We start from the raw sequence: 16,287 nt of genomic DNA, 5'->3' as shown, positions 1-16,287 counted from the left end.
GTCCTTCTTTTACTCCAAGGAAGGACTAGCGTCCGAAACGTCAGTAAGTTTTTTCACCTTTTCACGGTGTATAATTTACCCTTTTATCATTACTGTACAAATTAGAGCAAAGTTTTGAAGGTTTTTTTTTCACGGGTTATTGGTATGCAACCTAGGAAAAACAATTTGTTATGATTCTACTAATGTTTCGGAAAATTCCTAATATGGATATAATAGCCAGGCGGTTGCCATTGGTTACATACGGTACACAGTAGATATTCTGGCGTTCCTCGCTCGTATGCAAAAATAAACTTTGTATATATAATTTCTATGTATGTTTTACAAGATGCTATGAAAAAATGGAAAATTCCTTTTGAAATTGATTAACCTGGAAAAGGAAAAGAAAGAATGAGCCGCAGAAAAGATAGTGTAACACTTAAATGGATTCCTCTAGTTACAGCACGTGATACCAAACGAGTATCTTTCCAGCAAACCAATGTAACAGCAAACCCATTCAACCACCTGACCCAGCCCACCAATCAACTGCTTCAATGACCAGCCAAACGACGAAGGTCCCATGCTTGACCGATCAACCTGCCAATCAACTGCTTCAATGATCAGCCAACCAACGAAGGACCCATGCTTGATCGACCAATCAACTGACCAATTCACCAACCAGGCAACCAATAAATAACTGCCGCACAAACAACCCAACGATTGACTGACCGACCGACCAGTCAACCACTTTCTCATCAAACCACCCAAATGAACAACCCACTAATCGACTGATTCACTAGACAATCAAATGACCGAACAAATGACCTAACGATAATACGTGAGAGTGCAAACCAGATATCCGTGAAATAGTACTACTGAGTAAGAAATAACACCAATGAAACAATTGACCGTTTTCTCAAGGTTGCGTGCGTTTCCAAGTTTAAGGAACTTGACGGGCCACGATACCAGAACATGAGTATCATCATGCATTGCTATGAAATTTTTTTTGATAACAATTCATAAAATCGATTATTCTCCTCTTTAAATATAAAACTGTCTTCTCAATTTTACTTAATGTGCGTTGTTCAGTTTTGTGACCCATCAAGTTGGATCGGCGCATGCAACCTTGAGAAAACAGTCTGTTAAAAACAAAACAAATATGTGTTTAATCCTATGCAGTTTTTGTGCTATATCATGGATATACAGTCAATTCAAAAAACGTTGTCGTCGACCGGCTCAAGCCTACGCGACTGGACCGAAATGGATATGGGTAAAAATCACTGAAGCGGTTAAATATTCGTTCGGATTTAATTGTTCCCACTAGTAATAAGATAATAATGGCGAAAAACAATCCATCAAATGCATGTATTTGGTTGTAGGGAAAAAACAAAGTAGTTATGATTCAGTTCACAATTTCGAAAATATGAAGGCATTAAAAAAACGTCTCCTTCAGCACTTCCCGCTCGCCTACAAAGGTTCGTGCTGTAAACCAGGCATAACTAGTCAGATAAAATCATGGAGTCAACTCGGCTTCAATGATTACTACCCAGAGTTGCTTTCGGTCCAGTCGCGTAGGCTTGAGTTGGTTGACGACAACATTTTTTGAATTGACTGTATAGTTTGCACTCACTCTACCAAGCTACAATAGCTTACTTACCTTATTCAATTATTTCTTTTTAGTTTTGATTAATATACCAGTGCTAGCACTGCTTTCCTTTTCTGAACGAACCTGCATCTGACAACAAAACCAAACAGGTCAGAAAACCATCCTGAATAAATTAACTACAGTCAACTCTCGTCTTGGGGACACCCCGATATTACGGACGCCTTGCTATTGCAGACACATGAGAAAACACCGCGGCCAAAAATACTGACTCAGAAATGACCAAAATTAACTCTCCCTATTTGGGACGCTCGCTATTACGGACACTAAGTGACGGTCCCGAGAGTGTCCGCTGTAACGAGAGTTGACTGTATCGCCATAAATTTAAGATAGGGAGTTTTTTTACATAGGGCTAACATCTAAGGCCCCGTCCACACGTATCCGGGAATTCTCGTATCCGCAAAATTTTTTTTTGCGGATACGAAAATGTTTGCGTTCACACGCAGCGTATTCGAATCGTTTTCACACATGTCCGTTTTCGTAGAATTTGCGGATACGGTCACAAAATTTTGAGGATACGTGTGGACGCAACCCGGATACAAAAATTTCCGGATACGTGTGGAATTTCGTGGTGCTTATTTATTCCTATTTTCTGTTGCGTGTTAGTTTTGCTTTCGCTCTTACTATTTCATTGTATGTTACTATTTGCGTCCTGAGTAAACTACTATTGTATACTGTAATCCTATAACGTTTAGTTACAGAGCTAAGTACGACGAGTATGCATATCGTGAATCACGAGACTTTAAGTTACATAAGATGACGTCATGTAGCCAAGTGATACGTACGTAGAAATTGTAGAAATGATAGACGAATGACGTCACTGCGTAATTATTGAGCGATGCATCGTGGAATGACGTCATGTAACAAGGTGGCACGTGCGTAGAATTTGTAGAAATGACTGACGAATGACGTCACTGCATATATGTTGCGCAATGCATTGTGGTATTTGTAAGGTTACTCAATTTTAGCGATGATTATAATTTATTCCGTTTTTAATAGTTTATTGCTGAAATGATTTGGTTTAAGGACGGTGCGCCGCTAAAAAATAAATAAATTGAAACTCAGTAGAAATTTCAGATTGGACTACCTATGTTAACATCAATTCTTTGAGCCTGCGATCGTTGTGGTCTTCCCAAAGAAACAGAAAATAATTTTTCCACTTTTCCGATTAACAAAATAATGCAAAATCAAACAATTAAGCGAAGAAAATCAAAAAACTTAGGTTAGGTTTGCGATCGTTTTCTATTTTTTTCTTTTTTTGTAGAAGGCCAAAACGACCGCGGGCTCAGAAGGCAAAAATCAATCCCAGCATGCCATGCGATGTGACATGCGCAAAAACACTCACCCATTGATTTCAATTCAGTTTTCTTCGATTCAATATTCTTATAATTTTTAGACGTGGATTTAGGTGACGAACTGCTACTACATTGACTGAGCGACGACTCGGAGCCTGACGAGGACTTACGAACGGCTTCCTTCTCTTTATCTTTCTCTTTGTGTTTTGATTTATCTTTGGATTTGAATACTTTACGCCATGATTTAGTACGCTTGAATTCTCCATCGCCCAACTACCAGCAACAAAAAAGATACACGTTTACGGAGGGGTTTACGTCACGCGGGGAGATCCAGACGACACGTGTCCAGATTGAATGCTGATTGGCTGTTTGAAGTACCAATAATGAATTTCGAGTAACTATATTGCATAACCATATTTGCATTCTGCGCTCAAAAATCATAACTTTATAAATTGTTTTTTAAACTGAGTAAATTATGATAATTAGGAATTTTGAAAGTGAAATTCTTGCTTGCGTCATAACTTTGACGTCATAAATGACGTCATATTTTACGTGTCGTCTTGTACCTTTTTTGACAAAAATGACGCGATTTTAATTAACTTTTGTAATATATATTCACTTTAGTTATTTAAAGTTCTATTTACGTTCATTTATTTTGTGTTTTAATTATTCATTTATTGAGAAATCGGGTTTGTTTGGCACGAATGAAGGGTAGGGTAAGGATGGCTATGTCATATATGGGGGGTAGGGTAGGAATGGTTTTCTCATATGGGAGGTAGGGTCAGAATGGTTTTGTCACTGAGATATGTGGGGTAGGGCAAGGATGGTTTCGTCAAGCATGGGGGTAGGGTAAGGATAGTTTTGTCAAGTACGGGGGTAGGGTAAGGATGGCTACGTCATATATGGGGGGTAGGGTAGGAATGGTTTTCTCATATGGGAGGTAGGGTCAGAATGGTTTTGTCACTGAGATATGTGGGGTAGGGCAAGGATGGTTTCGTCAAGCATGGGGGTAGGGTAAGGATAGTTTTGTCAAGTATGGGGGTAGGGTAAGGATGGTTTTGTCAAGTATAGGGAGTAGGGTAAGGATGGTTTTGTCATATATGAGGAGTAGGGTAAGGATGGTTTTGTCATATATGGGGTTAGGGTAAGGATGGTTTCGTCAAGCATGGGGGTAGGGTAAGGATAGTTTTGTCAAGTATGGGGGTAGGGTAAGGATGGTTTTGTCAAGTATAGGGAGTATAGTAAGGATGGTTTTGTCATATATGAGGAGTAGGGTAAGGATGCTTTTGTCATATATGAGGAGTAGGGTAAGGATGCTTTTGTCATGTATGGGAGTAAGGTCAGAATGGTTTTGTCACTGAGATATGGGAGTTAGGGTAAGGATAGTATTTCCAATGTGAGGAGGGAGACTAACAGTGATTTGTCAACCATCCAGAAAAAAGATAGAACGAATTGGGTTAAATGTATAAGGGTTTTCGTATGGGGCTATACGTATAAGTGTAATTTCTTACAAAGGAAGGGTTAATATTAATGCGAACGAACGGTACGTACGAAGGTAGAACGTAAAGTAAAAGAAAAAGTTACGACTGAAGTACGAACAGGTAAACGAAATATAGGTAAATTATAGGAAATATATTTTTTGAGGTGATCCAGGATTTGAGCTACTTCAACAGCAATTTCGTGCAATAGAGGCTTTGCACCATGACAGAAGGCAAACCAATAGATTGTTTTTCCCTTAGTAAACTGGATTTTTTCTCATGTAAATCAGACCAGATTCAATTGTTCCTGCCTCCTGTCATGGTTGCCATCACGTGATGGTACAAAGCCTCTATTGGTTCAAAAGATGTTGATACAATTTCTTTGCTCAGATTTCTACACTCAAATGAGATCTCCTGCCATTGCTGCTTTTCAATCATTCCCAAGGGAGTGAGGTAACAAAAGACATGGCGGCCTTGTTGGATGATACAACAAAATAATCCATTGAAAATTCTTTTGTTAAATTCATCCAACATGGCGACTATGACGTCATGTGCAAACGAAGAATTGAAATCAAATGTTACGGTGCTTGATACTTACATCGTTTGCTACGGCTCTGTCTGTACCACTACACAGAAGACATGTGTATTCTCTATCTAGGATTTGACGAATCTAGACGAAATATGGATACTCTCATTAACATCAGTAACGTCATGAACAATATGATTACCATCAAACGTTTAAATCTTCAAAAGCATCCCCGTCATCATCCTTACCATCATTACTGTGATGCATTATCATCACCATTACAATCATCGTCATCATTATCACAATCATCATCATCATCTACACCGACACCACTGTTATCATCATGCATCACCATCATTATGACCATCATAATCATTACCATCATCATTATCATCGTCATCATCATCATTATCACCATCTTCATAACCACCATCACCATCAACATCGCCATCAACATCAGCACCACCATCACTATCGTCAGCACCACCACCACCATCATCACCATTATCATCATCACCATCATCATCACCATTATCACCATCATCATCATCATCACCATCATCACCATCATCATCATCATCATTACCATCATCATCACCATCATCATCATCACCATCATCACCACCACCATCATCATCATCAGCATCATCATCATCATCACCATCATCATCACCATCATCATCATCACCATCATCATCATCATTACCATCATCATCACCATCATCATCATCATGACCATCATCATTATCATCACCATCATCATCACCATCATCATCACCACTATCACCACCGTCATCACCATCATCATCATCATCACCATCACCATAACCATCATCATCACCATCACCATCACCATAACCATCATCATCAGTAGAATTGAGTCGTACCTTTGCTCACCACTCTTATTAATAAACAAGATCATGTGTGTAAATACCTGTGTATTTTGGCTGGGTATCTGTAATGCGTAAGCTAAAGCGTTGCAATCGAATCCATCATCGAGTGCAATCACTGCTCCATGGACTCCAGTATGTTAGAAGGTTATCAGCAAATTCATTGACGCCAACAGATTTGAGCCAATCAATGACTCGCTGGTTACTCCAAACCATTACATCTGAAACCCAGCAAGAAAAACTTTCACTTTAGTGAGATGGAAAAAGGGGAAGGGAGAGGAGAAGAAAGGAAAGGGAAGGCAAGGGAAGAAAAGAGAGGAGAGGAGAGGAGAGTGGTAACGATGTTACCTTTTGGTTCACCTTGTGAAAGATGTTGTCTCTTTTCCAAAACCTATCAAAGAAGCAAATGGTATTAAGTAAAAACAAACGACTCAGGCAGACGGACACACAAAGGGTCTGAGAAACACAGACAAATAAACAGACAGATGGCAGACAGACAGAGTGACAGACAGACGGCAGACAGACAGACAGACAAACAAACAGATAGACAGACAGACAGACAAACAAACAGATAGATAGACAGACAGACAGACATGGTTATCTTACCCTTCTATCGTAGTTTAATAGACTAAGACACTTTATTCCGCACTGGATACTGTGCCTAAAAAATAAACGCGATTGTTCAATCCATGTATTGTTACGGTTTGGCATTTTGGAGAACGTTTTGAAAATGTATGCGTTTTGTGTGGAGGGACGCCAACGAAAACGCTTTTTCTGCTATTTCCAATTCAGACCACGTGTCATTCCCTAGAGTATCATATCTTTGTTAAATGGTTGTGCGTGAGAAGGCACATGAATATGGATACAACTCAAACAAAGAATCTTATTCTCAAGACCATGTGTCATTCCCTAGAGTATCATTTCTTTGTTTAACGGTTGCACATGAGAAGACACATGAATATGGATACAACTCAAACAAAGAATCTTATTCTCAAGACCACGTGTCATTTCCTAGAGTATCATTTCTTTGTTTAACGGTTGTGCATGAGAAGACACATGAATATGGATACAACTCAAACAAAGAATCTTATTCTCAAGACCACGTGTCATTCCCTAGAGTATCATTTCTTTGTTTAACGGTTGTGCATGAGAAGACACATGAATATGGATACAACTCAAACAAAGAATCTTATTCTCAAGACCACGTGTCATTCCCTAGAGTATCATTTCTTTGTTTAACGGTTGTGCATGAGAAGACACATGAATATGGATACAACTCAAACAAAGAATCTTATTCTCAAGACCACGTGTCATTCCCTAGAGTATCATTTCTTTGTTTAACGGTTGTGCATGAGAAGACACATGAATATGGATACAACTCAAACAAAGAATCTTATTCTCAAGACCACGTGTCATTCCCTAGAGTATCATTTCTTTGTTTAACGGTTGTACATGAGAAGACACATGAATATGGATTCAACTCAAACAAAGAATATTATTCTCAAGAGAATGACACATATTCTGAAATAGTAAAACATTACGCCCTAAAACCAGACAGACAGGCGGACGGACAGACGGAAAAACCTACCTGTGAAAACTATCGACTACTTTCAAGTATTTTTGATATTCTTTTTTACTGATGTGATCCAACATCCTAGCATCCACGAGACATTCTTCAAACAGTGTCTTAAAAGAGTAGAACAGTAGTAGATGAATAAAAAAACAGAAACAGAAACAACCAAGGTTGGTTGAAAAAAACTGGGTCGAGTTGGCATTGCGGTGCATTGTGGGGCTGTTTTAGAGACATTTCCAAGATGCCGTTTATTTTGTCCACAATGCACTGCGATGCCATCTCTGCCCAGTTTTTTTCTTAAACTTGGAATGGGTCGTATCAGCAGTAGCTGCCACAGGAGTCCTTGGGGTGAAAAACACGTGACTCATAATCCCTTGAGATATAAATAGCAATGAAACAGCCGCCATCTTGGTTGATCGAACGTTTTGTATAGTCAACCAGAATGACAGCTATGACGTAACAAGCACCCCAAGAATAAATGTACGTACCTTGTACTGTGATAGACCTATATGTTCGAGCCATTCATTGGCTACCCAGTCGTGATTCATTTCACCATAGACCAACGACTAAATAAACACACAGAAAAAATAAATACACACTGGTGAAAGATAATTATTTTTGCCGACTTTTAGCAAGTTCGCTATTCTTCGTTTGCAATAGACGTCATAGCCGCCATTTTGGAAGAATTTGACAAAAGACTTTTCAATGACTTCTTTTGTTATATCTTCCAACATGGCGGACATCCCTTTTGTTATTGTGCTCTCTTGGGAATGATTGCAAACCAAGAATTCATCCAAACATGCTCAAGCTCGGTAATAGTAATAATATTAGTATAAGCTTTTTGTGTGCCTTTCTCATTTTCCAGAAAAGCCAATAGTTCTCTTCACAGTTCCCTGCGCCATCTTGAAAGGTAGCCATGCCTTTGCATGGAAGCGAGACGAATGGTGAGCTTGCAATAATAGAGACCTTTTTTAACACCTTGGAAAATTATTCACGTCTCTATCTTTGCAAGCTCACCGTTCGGTCTCGCTTCGATGCAAAGTCACGGCTACCTTTCAAGATGTCGCTGTGAGAGGGACTAATGGTATTAGGGTATCTCGGTACACCCCTCCCCCCTCCCCCCGCGTGACTCACATTTCTGTTGGTGTGAGGACTGGAAGGTGTGGTGAGTGTGATTATTTCCTGGATTGCCAGTCGTAGCTTGAGTCTATGAAGAGGGTTTGATATGCCTATCTCGTGTTGTATTTCAGTATCAGAGAGAGCCTGTAGACAAATAATACCACAAAACCAACATTACTTTTCACTCACAATAACTGTAAAAAAATACTCTGTTAAAGGCTTTTGTCTAAGAGCAGTTTTCGTATGACTGTAAAAAGCTCACGGCACGATCACGGGCGTGACATGGCAAGGGATACGCAGACCAATCACATTGCACGAGAGTATACTCTCCATCCAATCAAATGCCCGAAACACGGCATGAACAAGGCGCGGATACTGTCACGCGAAGGTCACGACAATGCCAAACCAATTACATTGTGCGAGAAAAAAAATCCGCCAATTAAAATTCAACATTTGAAATACTTACAGACATTATAGCTCCACTCTTGACGTTGGCTTGACATGCGGCTACATACCATGCCGGCATACCGACCCACAACTATGATAAGAGTAACACAACACCTCATCAGTTACCCGTCACGCGATACATGCGGCTACATACCATGCCGGTATACCTACCCACAACTATGATAAGAGTAACACAATACCTCATCAGTGACCCGTCACGCAATACAGTACACTCACAGTGTTTTCAAATTTATGAGGCTACTCAGTCCAGAAACTATATTTATTCAAATATTGGTCGCCATATTTCGATACGTTGTATACCTAGGTGAGAGTTGATGACAATCCTGTTCCCAACCGGGGTGGTGTGCGGTGATTATCCTCTTACCTCGAGCCAAGCCACAACAGTTGGTGCATTCCAAAGACCAAACGGTGTCCCAGCTTCCAATGCTTCTGCTAATAAATGCGACTTTTTCTTAATACCTCTGTCTAACTCTCGCTGACCGTTGCCAGTGGTTACGGAATCCATGGAAACGGAATCAGAGTCAGGAGCTGATGACGGGTCTTTACTGCGACCTTTTCCTTTGCTACCAAAAAGACGACCAAACGATCCCTTGATTCCTTTCTTCTTATTGGCTGATTGGGTTTTCGTGAGAGACTCGGCACTACTCGTTGTGCTTGTGCTTGTTGCGCTTGGCAATGAATCGTTGGAGTTATCTCTGTAGCAAAGAACAAAAATATTATACAAATTATTATACTATTTACTGTGCGAATACTCTAACCGGGACCACTTTGATAAATTAGTATTATTAACCAATCATATTGCGACATTTAGTTCAATATTTTTAATCAGCCAATCAGATAGCGTATCGATATAATGAGAGCATGAGAACGTGATAATCTGATTGCCTAACACTGTTATCAGTTCAATCTCTGTCTAGTTTACTGTTATCTGATTGGTCAGTTTTTATTGCGTTTTATTTATTAGTAAAATTTATACTTCGATTTGACGTTTCTTGCTTGGTTTTATTCCCCACTCCCTTCCATTTACTGTTCTTTCTTCCTAATTTATTTCTCTTCTCTTCCTTTCCTTTCCTTCTTTTCCCATCATTCTAGGTTCCTTTTCTTTTCCTTTTCTTTCTTCCTACTTCTATTTTTTTCTATTAATTCGCTTTTCTCTCTTTCCTCTTATTTTCTTTCCTTTGCCCCACTTCTTTCCCTTGTTTCTACTTCTCTCTGCTCTGCTCTGCTCTGCCTGTTTTGTTCTGCTCTGTCTGTTCTGTTATGTTCTGTTTTGCTCTGCTTTGCTCTATTCTTTTCTTTATAGTCCACTTTCTTCACACACCATAATATTATACTTACTTGATTTCATATTTCAGTTTCGAGTTCCCATTATTATTAACAGCAGTTGATATCACATCAGGAACAGGACTTGTTATACTTGTCTTAGGGCTTTCTGTCGAGTCTGACGCTACAGAACTAGGGGTGGGTGGCGTAGGGCTATCGTCATTTAGATTGTTGAGGGATCCATCCTTGCTTGACTTTACCTGTAAAAAATCGAGTTCAAATCATTATAAAAGTGTTGCAAATTTTATCCAAAAAGCCAGTATTTGGTTAACTCGCAGATAAAATAGGACGTTTCCATGATGGCTTCATTTCAAGTAGCAGTATAATCCCTTGAATATTTTATTTTGTTCAGTTATTAGCAGCAATTAGCACTAAAGCTCGGAAATAAATTATTTTTGCTTGAAGAAACATTTAGTTTAAAGGTACGTGTCATTGCAATCGGAAAGTTCCGGAAAACTCAGTCTTCCGATAATCCCCTTTTCCCGTTCTTTTTGGTTCTTCAGCTAGACGCGTGTACCACTTTTTTGAAAGTCAAAGTTTCCCGCTCTTTTCGTTTCTTCTGGTAGACGCGTGTACCACTTTTTTGAAAGTCAAAGTTTCCCGCTCTTTTCGTTTCTTCTGGTAGACGTGTACCACTTTTTTGAAAGTCAAAGTTTCCCGCTCTTTTCGGTTCTTCTGGTAGACGTGTACCACTTTTTTGAAAGTCAAAGTTTCCCGCTCTTTTCGTTTCTTCTGGTAGACGTGTACCACTTTTTTGAAAGTCAAAGTTTCCTGCTCTTTTCGGTTCTTCCGGTAGACGCGAGTACCATTGGACGGAAGTCAAGGTTTCCCGCTCTTTTCTTAAATTATTAGCAAACGAATTTCCAACCTTCGTCTTCTGCCCATCTAATAAATAGCCGTCCAAACTTACAGTGTTTAATTGATGGAAGCTAAGGGCATACTAGGAATAGATGAGGTTAAAATAGAAACAGTTTTCTTACCCAGATCGGAGTTGTATCCATGGGATCGAGCGGCGGGAATGGAAACGATGAAGTCGAGTTGCTGAGGTAATCCTGATATAGAAACAATGAATCATTTTTGGAATTATTGTCAAAGACATAAGAAAGCTTTGTAGTTAACAAAGTAAAGGAAAAACAGAAGGGAAGGGAAGGGAAGGGAAGGGAAGGGAAGGGAAGGGAAGGGAAGGGAAGAGAAGAGAAGAGAAGAGAAGAGAACAGAAGTGAAGAGAACAGAACAGAAGATAACAGAAGAGAAGAGAAGGGAACAGAACCAGAATGGAAGGTAAGAGAAGCGAATGGGAATGAAGGGGAAGAAAGGAGCGCACAGAAGAGATCAATATACCTCATTAGCACCCGAAAGCCTTCGCGGTCCGGTAGATCCTGTTGCAGATTTGACAAGTTCATCAGTTTTCTCTTCAGTGGTTCGATGTTCATCTTGTAGATAACTGCAGAAAAAACATTAAACAATCATAAAAACTTTATTAGCAATAGCAACGCACGCCACCCATACTTCACGAGTTTTTCTGCTTACACTTACTTCAGTTCCTGGTTGATAGCGTCTATCTGTTGCTGTAGCAACGATGCTAACGTCAAGGCGTCACCCGCCACCTCACTGCCTTCATTATCATCAAAATCCAACGCAGTGCTGTCAGACGGGCGCGTTGTATCGAATGCTATTGTGATGTTTTTCAGGACGTTTTCTTGTTCCATTTTCTGCCATTCTTGTTCGTTCAAAGTGAAGACTTGACTTGGGTTTTCTTCCAGGCACCGACGACCTCGCTGTTCGCGGTAAAGAACATCAGACGCGCTGTGAGGAAGGACAAGAAAAATTGTAAGACGCGTGCATTTGGTTTATCTATAGCTCCTGTGTTGATCTAAGTCATTACGCTGTTCTTACCTGCCTGGTCCCATCGATTGGGTCGCTCGTTCAACCAATTCTTTGGTCTCCTGATAAAAAACAACCAGATTACCATACAGAATTGAAATATGTGGAATATGAGATTATGCAGAAATTGGGGAGGGGATAGTGGACGAACGGTGCAACGATGCAAAGTAATTTTTTAAGGAAGCACTGTTGGCGTAACGGTGAGAGTGCTCCTGTGCTTCGAGGGTTTTTCTCCTGGTTCTCCAGTTTTTCCTCCCTCCACAAAAATCAACTTCCAAATTCTAGGCTTTTCATCCACAACGTAGTGGTGAATTCAAATAGACTCCCCCCCCCCCCCCCCACCCCCCCTTAGATTTGCTTCTTTTTTGACGTGTCAACTGTGATCAAAGCTACTGGGTACGAAGTTCTAGGTAAGAAGAGTCGTTTAGTGGACTAACTAACGAAGAAGTATACCTGTGACTGTCGTCTTTCTTCTTTGATGCGAGCCAACTCTCGTGCGAGAATCTCCTAGAATATCAATGGTATGATGTGAGAATGATATCACTATCAGTATGACAACAACAACAGCACAAATAGAAACAACAGCAGCAGCAACAGCAGCAGCAGCAACAACAACAGCAGCAACAACAGCAGCAACAATAGGAGCAACAGCAGCAGCAGCAACAACAGCAACTACAGGAACAACAACAGCAGCAACAACAACATAAGAAGCAACAGTACAAAAGCAACAACAGTAGCAGCAACAGCAACAGGAACAGCAGCAGCAGCAGCAACAACAGCAGCAACAGGAACAGCAGCAGCAGCAGCAACAACAGGAACAACAACAGCAGCAACAACAACATAAGTAGCAACAGTACAAAAGCAACAACAGTAGCAGCAACAGCAACAGGAACAGCAGCAGCAGCAGCAACAACAGCAGCAACAGGAACAGCAGCAGCAGCAGCAGCAACAACAGGAACAACAACAGCAGCAACAACAACATAAGTAGCAACAGCAGCAACAGTAACAACAACAGCAGCAACAACAGCAACAACAGCAACAACAACAACAGCAGCAACAACAGTAACAACAGCAGCAACAATAACAGCAGCAACAACAGTAACAACAGCAGTAGCAACAACAACAGAAGTAGCAACAGCAGCAACAGCAACAACAACAGTAACAACAACATGTAGTTTTTCTCGGACCCTCGTCTAAACCACTTCATTGTGATCTTGGTATTCTCAATAAAGATTGGCATTATTAGTGAAACAATTAAAAAAACAACATGAAGTCCAACATCAACAAGAACAAAAAGAAAGACACAAACATCAGCTAGCGCTTCTACCTTTTCTTTCTGTAGGTCCTCGACTTGTGCCTTCATTGCTTCTAACTCCTGTGTGACAGCCGTCTAGACGGGACAAGAATAAACAAATGGATTATTAAACAGGAAAAGAAGAAAAGAAAAAGAGAAAAATCTTGATAGGAATGAAAGGAGTAAAAAACGAAGGGGTGAAGAGATGGTGGGAAAAATGTGAAATGGTCCAAGCCGTCGTTCAATACTGTACTAGTTACATTGTTTAGAATAGATAGAAAGCGTTTCAAACAGGGTTCGTGCTGAGGTAACCACTTAAAATTCGAGGACTATTCAAGGAGTATACAAGGACCCAAAAAGGAATTTTCAAGGAGTATGTTCAGCTAACTATGCCAAGGTTTTACACGGTGGTTGCACATGGCCGACTTTTAGATTTTCCATTCTTTCTGACTAGATCTATTTCAGAAGCATGCAAGTAATGATCAAAGCAAAAATTCAAGGAGTTTTCAAGGAGTTTCGCTAAAATCGTAAAATTCAAGAGCTCTTCAAGTGCACTTGAAAACGTGAGTCAAATTCAAGGAGTTTTCAAGGAGTTTAGGAGTAGCACGAACCCTGTTCAAAAAACAAAAAAAAAATCCTAAAAAAAACAAGAGAGAGAGAGAAAATGGAAGGAAGCAAGGATGAAAAGAAGAAAGGAAAGAAGAAAAAATGGGTGGTTGGGTGGAGAAAAGGAAAGAATGGATAAAGCAAACAAAATAAGCAGGATAGATGAATGGAAAAAATGGGAAAACTAAAAGTAGAAAGCAAGGAAAAGGACTAGCTTTTTGTTAATGATTACTAAAGATATATGATATATATATTTGAAGGGATAAAAGGAAGGCCAATAATAACGCCCATGTATTCTGGTACCTTTTCTTCTAAAGCCCCCATTCTTTCTTTCAAGTGAGCCTGCAGTCTCTCGTTTGACTCAGTCAGCAGCTTGTCTATGGTTGCAGATAGTCTCGTGTTGTGGTCTTCATTCATCTTTTCTCGTTCTCTAGCCTGATAACGACATTGAGTAGATTTAGTGAATCAGATAACTAGATATAATGATGCAGACGATGACCATTAAATAGTCAAGAGTATGTTGACAATGGTTGATGATGATGATGGTGATGATGTATGATGATGGTGATGATGATGGTGGTGGTGATGATGATGATGATGTTGGTGATGATGATGGTGATGATAATGGCAATGTTGATGATCATGGTAATACATGATGACGGTGGTGATGATGATGGTAATGGTGATGATGATGATGGTGATGATGATGGTAATGGTGATGATGATGATGGTGATGATGATGTCGATGATGATGGTAATAGTGATGATTGTGATGATGATGGTGATGATGGTAATGGTGATGATGGTGATGATGATGGTGGTGACAATTACAGTGATGTTGCTAACAATGATGGTGGTGATGACAAAGATGATGATTAAATGATGCAGGTGATATTGATGGTGATGGATGTTGATAATACTGTTTCGTTCTTACCATTCTTCATACTTACTCGTTTCAGTTCTGCCTGTAATTCCTCTACCTGTGTTTTAAATTTTGTTACTTGTTCTTCTGCACTACCTTGCTTCTCAGCAGCCTGAAATAACAAAATAATACTTAAAAACCAAGATCACAAACAACTACAGTAATCACAAGGCAAATAAAAAGAGGAGAGAGATGAGGAAGAGAGAAGAAAAATCTATTGTTATGACAGTTTGCTTTTGGAAACAACAAACCGGAGAACCTGTAGAAAAATCCTTGGAGCACAGGAGAGAAACGACAAACAACTCTACTCGCATACGACATCGAGATCGGCAGGACTCGAACTTGGGCCGCATTGGTGAGAGGCGGCGCATTAGCAGCGCACGCCACCGGTGCTTCCCGGTATGAGAGGAGGGGAGAAAAATGAGAAGGAATGGAATGTAAGAAGAAGGAAAATGAGAATTAAGGTTTACTAAATTGAGTGCAAATACTAAATCCTCGAAAAAATCATTGAACAATGGTGAGGTTTTTTAAGAAAATATTATAGATACCTTGTTGAGGGCTGCCATTCTTTCAGCTAGCTCTTCTTCTATCTTCGGCAGGGCTTCTGCTTTTCGATGTAATTGGTTTAAGTTTTGTTCAGACAGTTCTAATCTCTCTTGGTAGGATCGCTGCTTCTCTTCGGCCTGTGAGAAAGGGAAGCAAAGAAAGCTTAAATAAAACAATGAAATTTCAAATGGAAAGTAGAGCATAAGAAGATAGATGACAAATGTGATCCTCAGGGACCTCACACACTTGTTTGAAGGAGCAAGTGTGGCTTGGTTGGTTAGTATGCTGCCTGCTAAGCAAGAGGTCCATAGTTTGATCCTCAGTGACCTCACACACTTGTTTCAAGGAGCAAGTGTGGATTGGTTGGTTAGTGTACTGCCTGCTAAGCAAGAGGTCCATAGTTTGATCCTCAGTGACTTCACACACTTGTTTTAAGTACCAAGTGTGGCTTGGTTGGTTAGTGCGCTGTTTGCTAAGCAAGAGGTCCATAGTTTGATCCTCAGTGACTTCACACACTTGTTTTAAGTACCAAGTGTGGCTTGGTTGGTTAGTGCGCTGTTTGCTAAGCAAGAGGCCCATAGTTTGATCCTCAGTGACTTCACACACTTGTTTTAGGTACCAAGTGTGGCTTGGTTGGTTAGTGCGCTGTTTGCTAAGCAAGAGGTCCATAGTTTGATCCTCAGTGACTTCACACACTTGTTTTAAGTACCAAGTGTGGCTTGGT

The 16,287-nt window shown here is 40.1% G+C and overlaps 1 protein-coding gene across 1 annotated transcript in view; it reads right to left on the bottom strand.

The window, feature by feature from the left end:
- Nucleotides 1–46: 46 nt before the first annotated feature.
- LOC116294266 (liprin-alpha-1) overlaps nt 47–16,287 on the bottom strand; it is a 32,057-nt gene continuing 15,816 nt past the window's right edge. Inside the window, 23 exon segments of the mRNA XM_089035084.1 lie at nt 47–367; nt 1,634–1,711; nt 2,985–3,207; nt 5,011–5,082; nt 5,873–5,968; nt 5,970–6,049; nt 6,177–6,219; nt 6,435–6,489; nt 7,417–7,514; nt 7,890–7,967; nt 8,536–8,664; nt 8,987–9,058; nt 9,353–9,683; nt 10,327–10,511; nt 11,292–11,363; nt 11,653–11,755; nt 11,848–12,117; nt 12,208–12,257; nt 12,649–12,702; nt 13,523–13,585; nt 14,399–14,530; nt 15,046–15,129; nt 15,566–15,700. Of these exon segments, the coding sequence (XP_088891210.1) occupies nt 1,677–1,711; nt 2,985–3,207; nt 5,011–5,082; nt 5,873–5,968; nt 5,970–6,049; nt 6,177–6,219; nt 6,435–6,489; nt 7,417–7,514; nt 7,890–7,967; nt 8,536–8,664; nt 8,987–9,058; nt 9,353–9,683; nt 10,327–10,511; nt 11,292–11,363; nt 11,653–11,755; nt 11,848–12,117; nt 12,208–12,257; nt 12,649–12,702; nt 13,523–13,585; nt 14,399–14,530; nt 15,046–15,129; nt 15,566–15,700 (2,460 nt within the window). The 3' untranslated portion in view covers nt 47–367; nt 1,634–1,676.

Source organism: Actinia tenebrosa, unplaced genomic scaffold (assembly GCF_029948245.1).
Source record: "Actinia tenebrosa isolate PJP-AT-01 unplaced genomic scaffold, QUT_ActTen_1.0 PGA_scaffold3__52_contigs__length_22856419, whole genome shotgun sequence".
NCBI classification, from domain to species: Eukaryota; Metazoa; Cnidaria; class Anthozoa; order Actiniaria; family Actiniidae; genus Actinia; species Actinia tenebrosa.
This window is presented reverse-complemented; position numbering and strand designations above follow the sequence as displayed.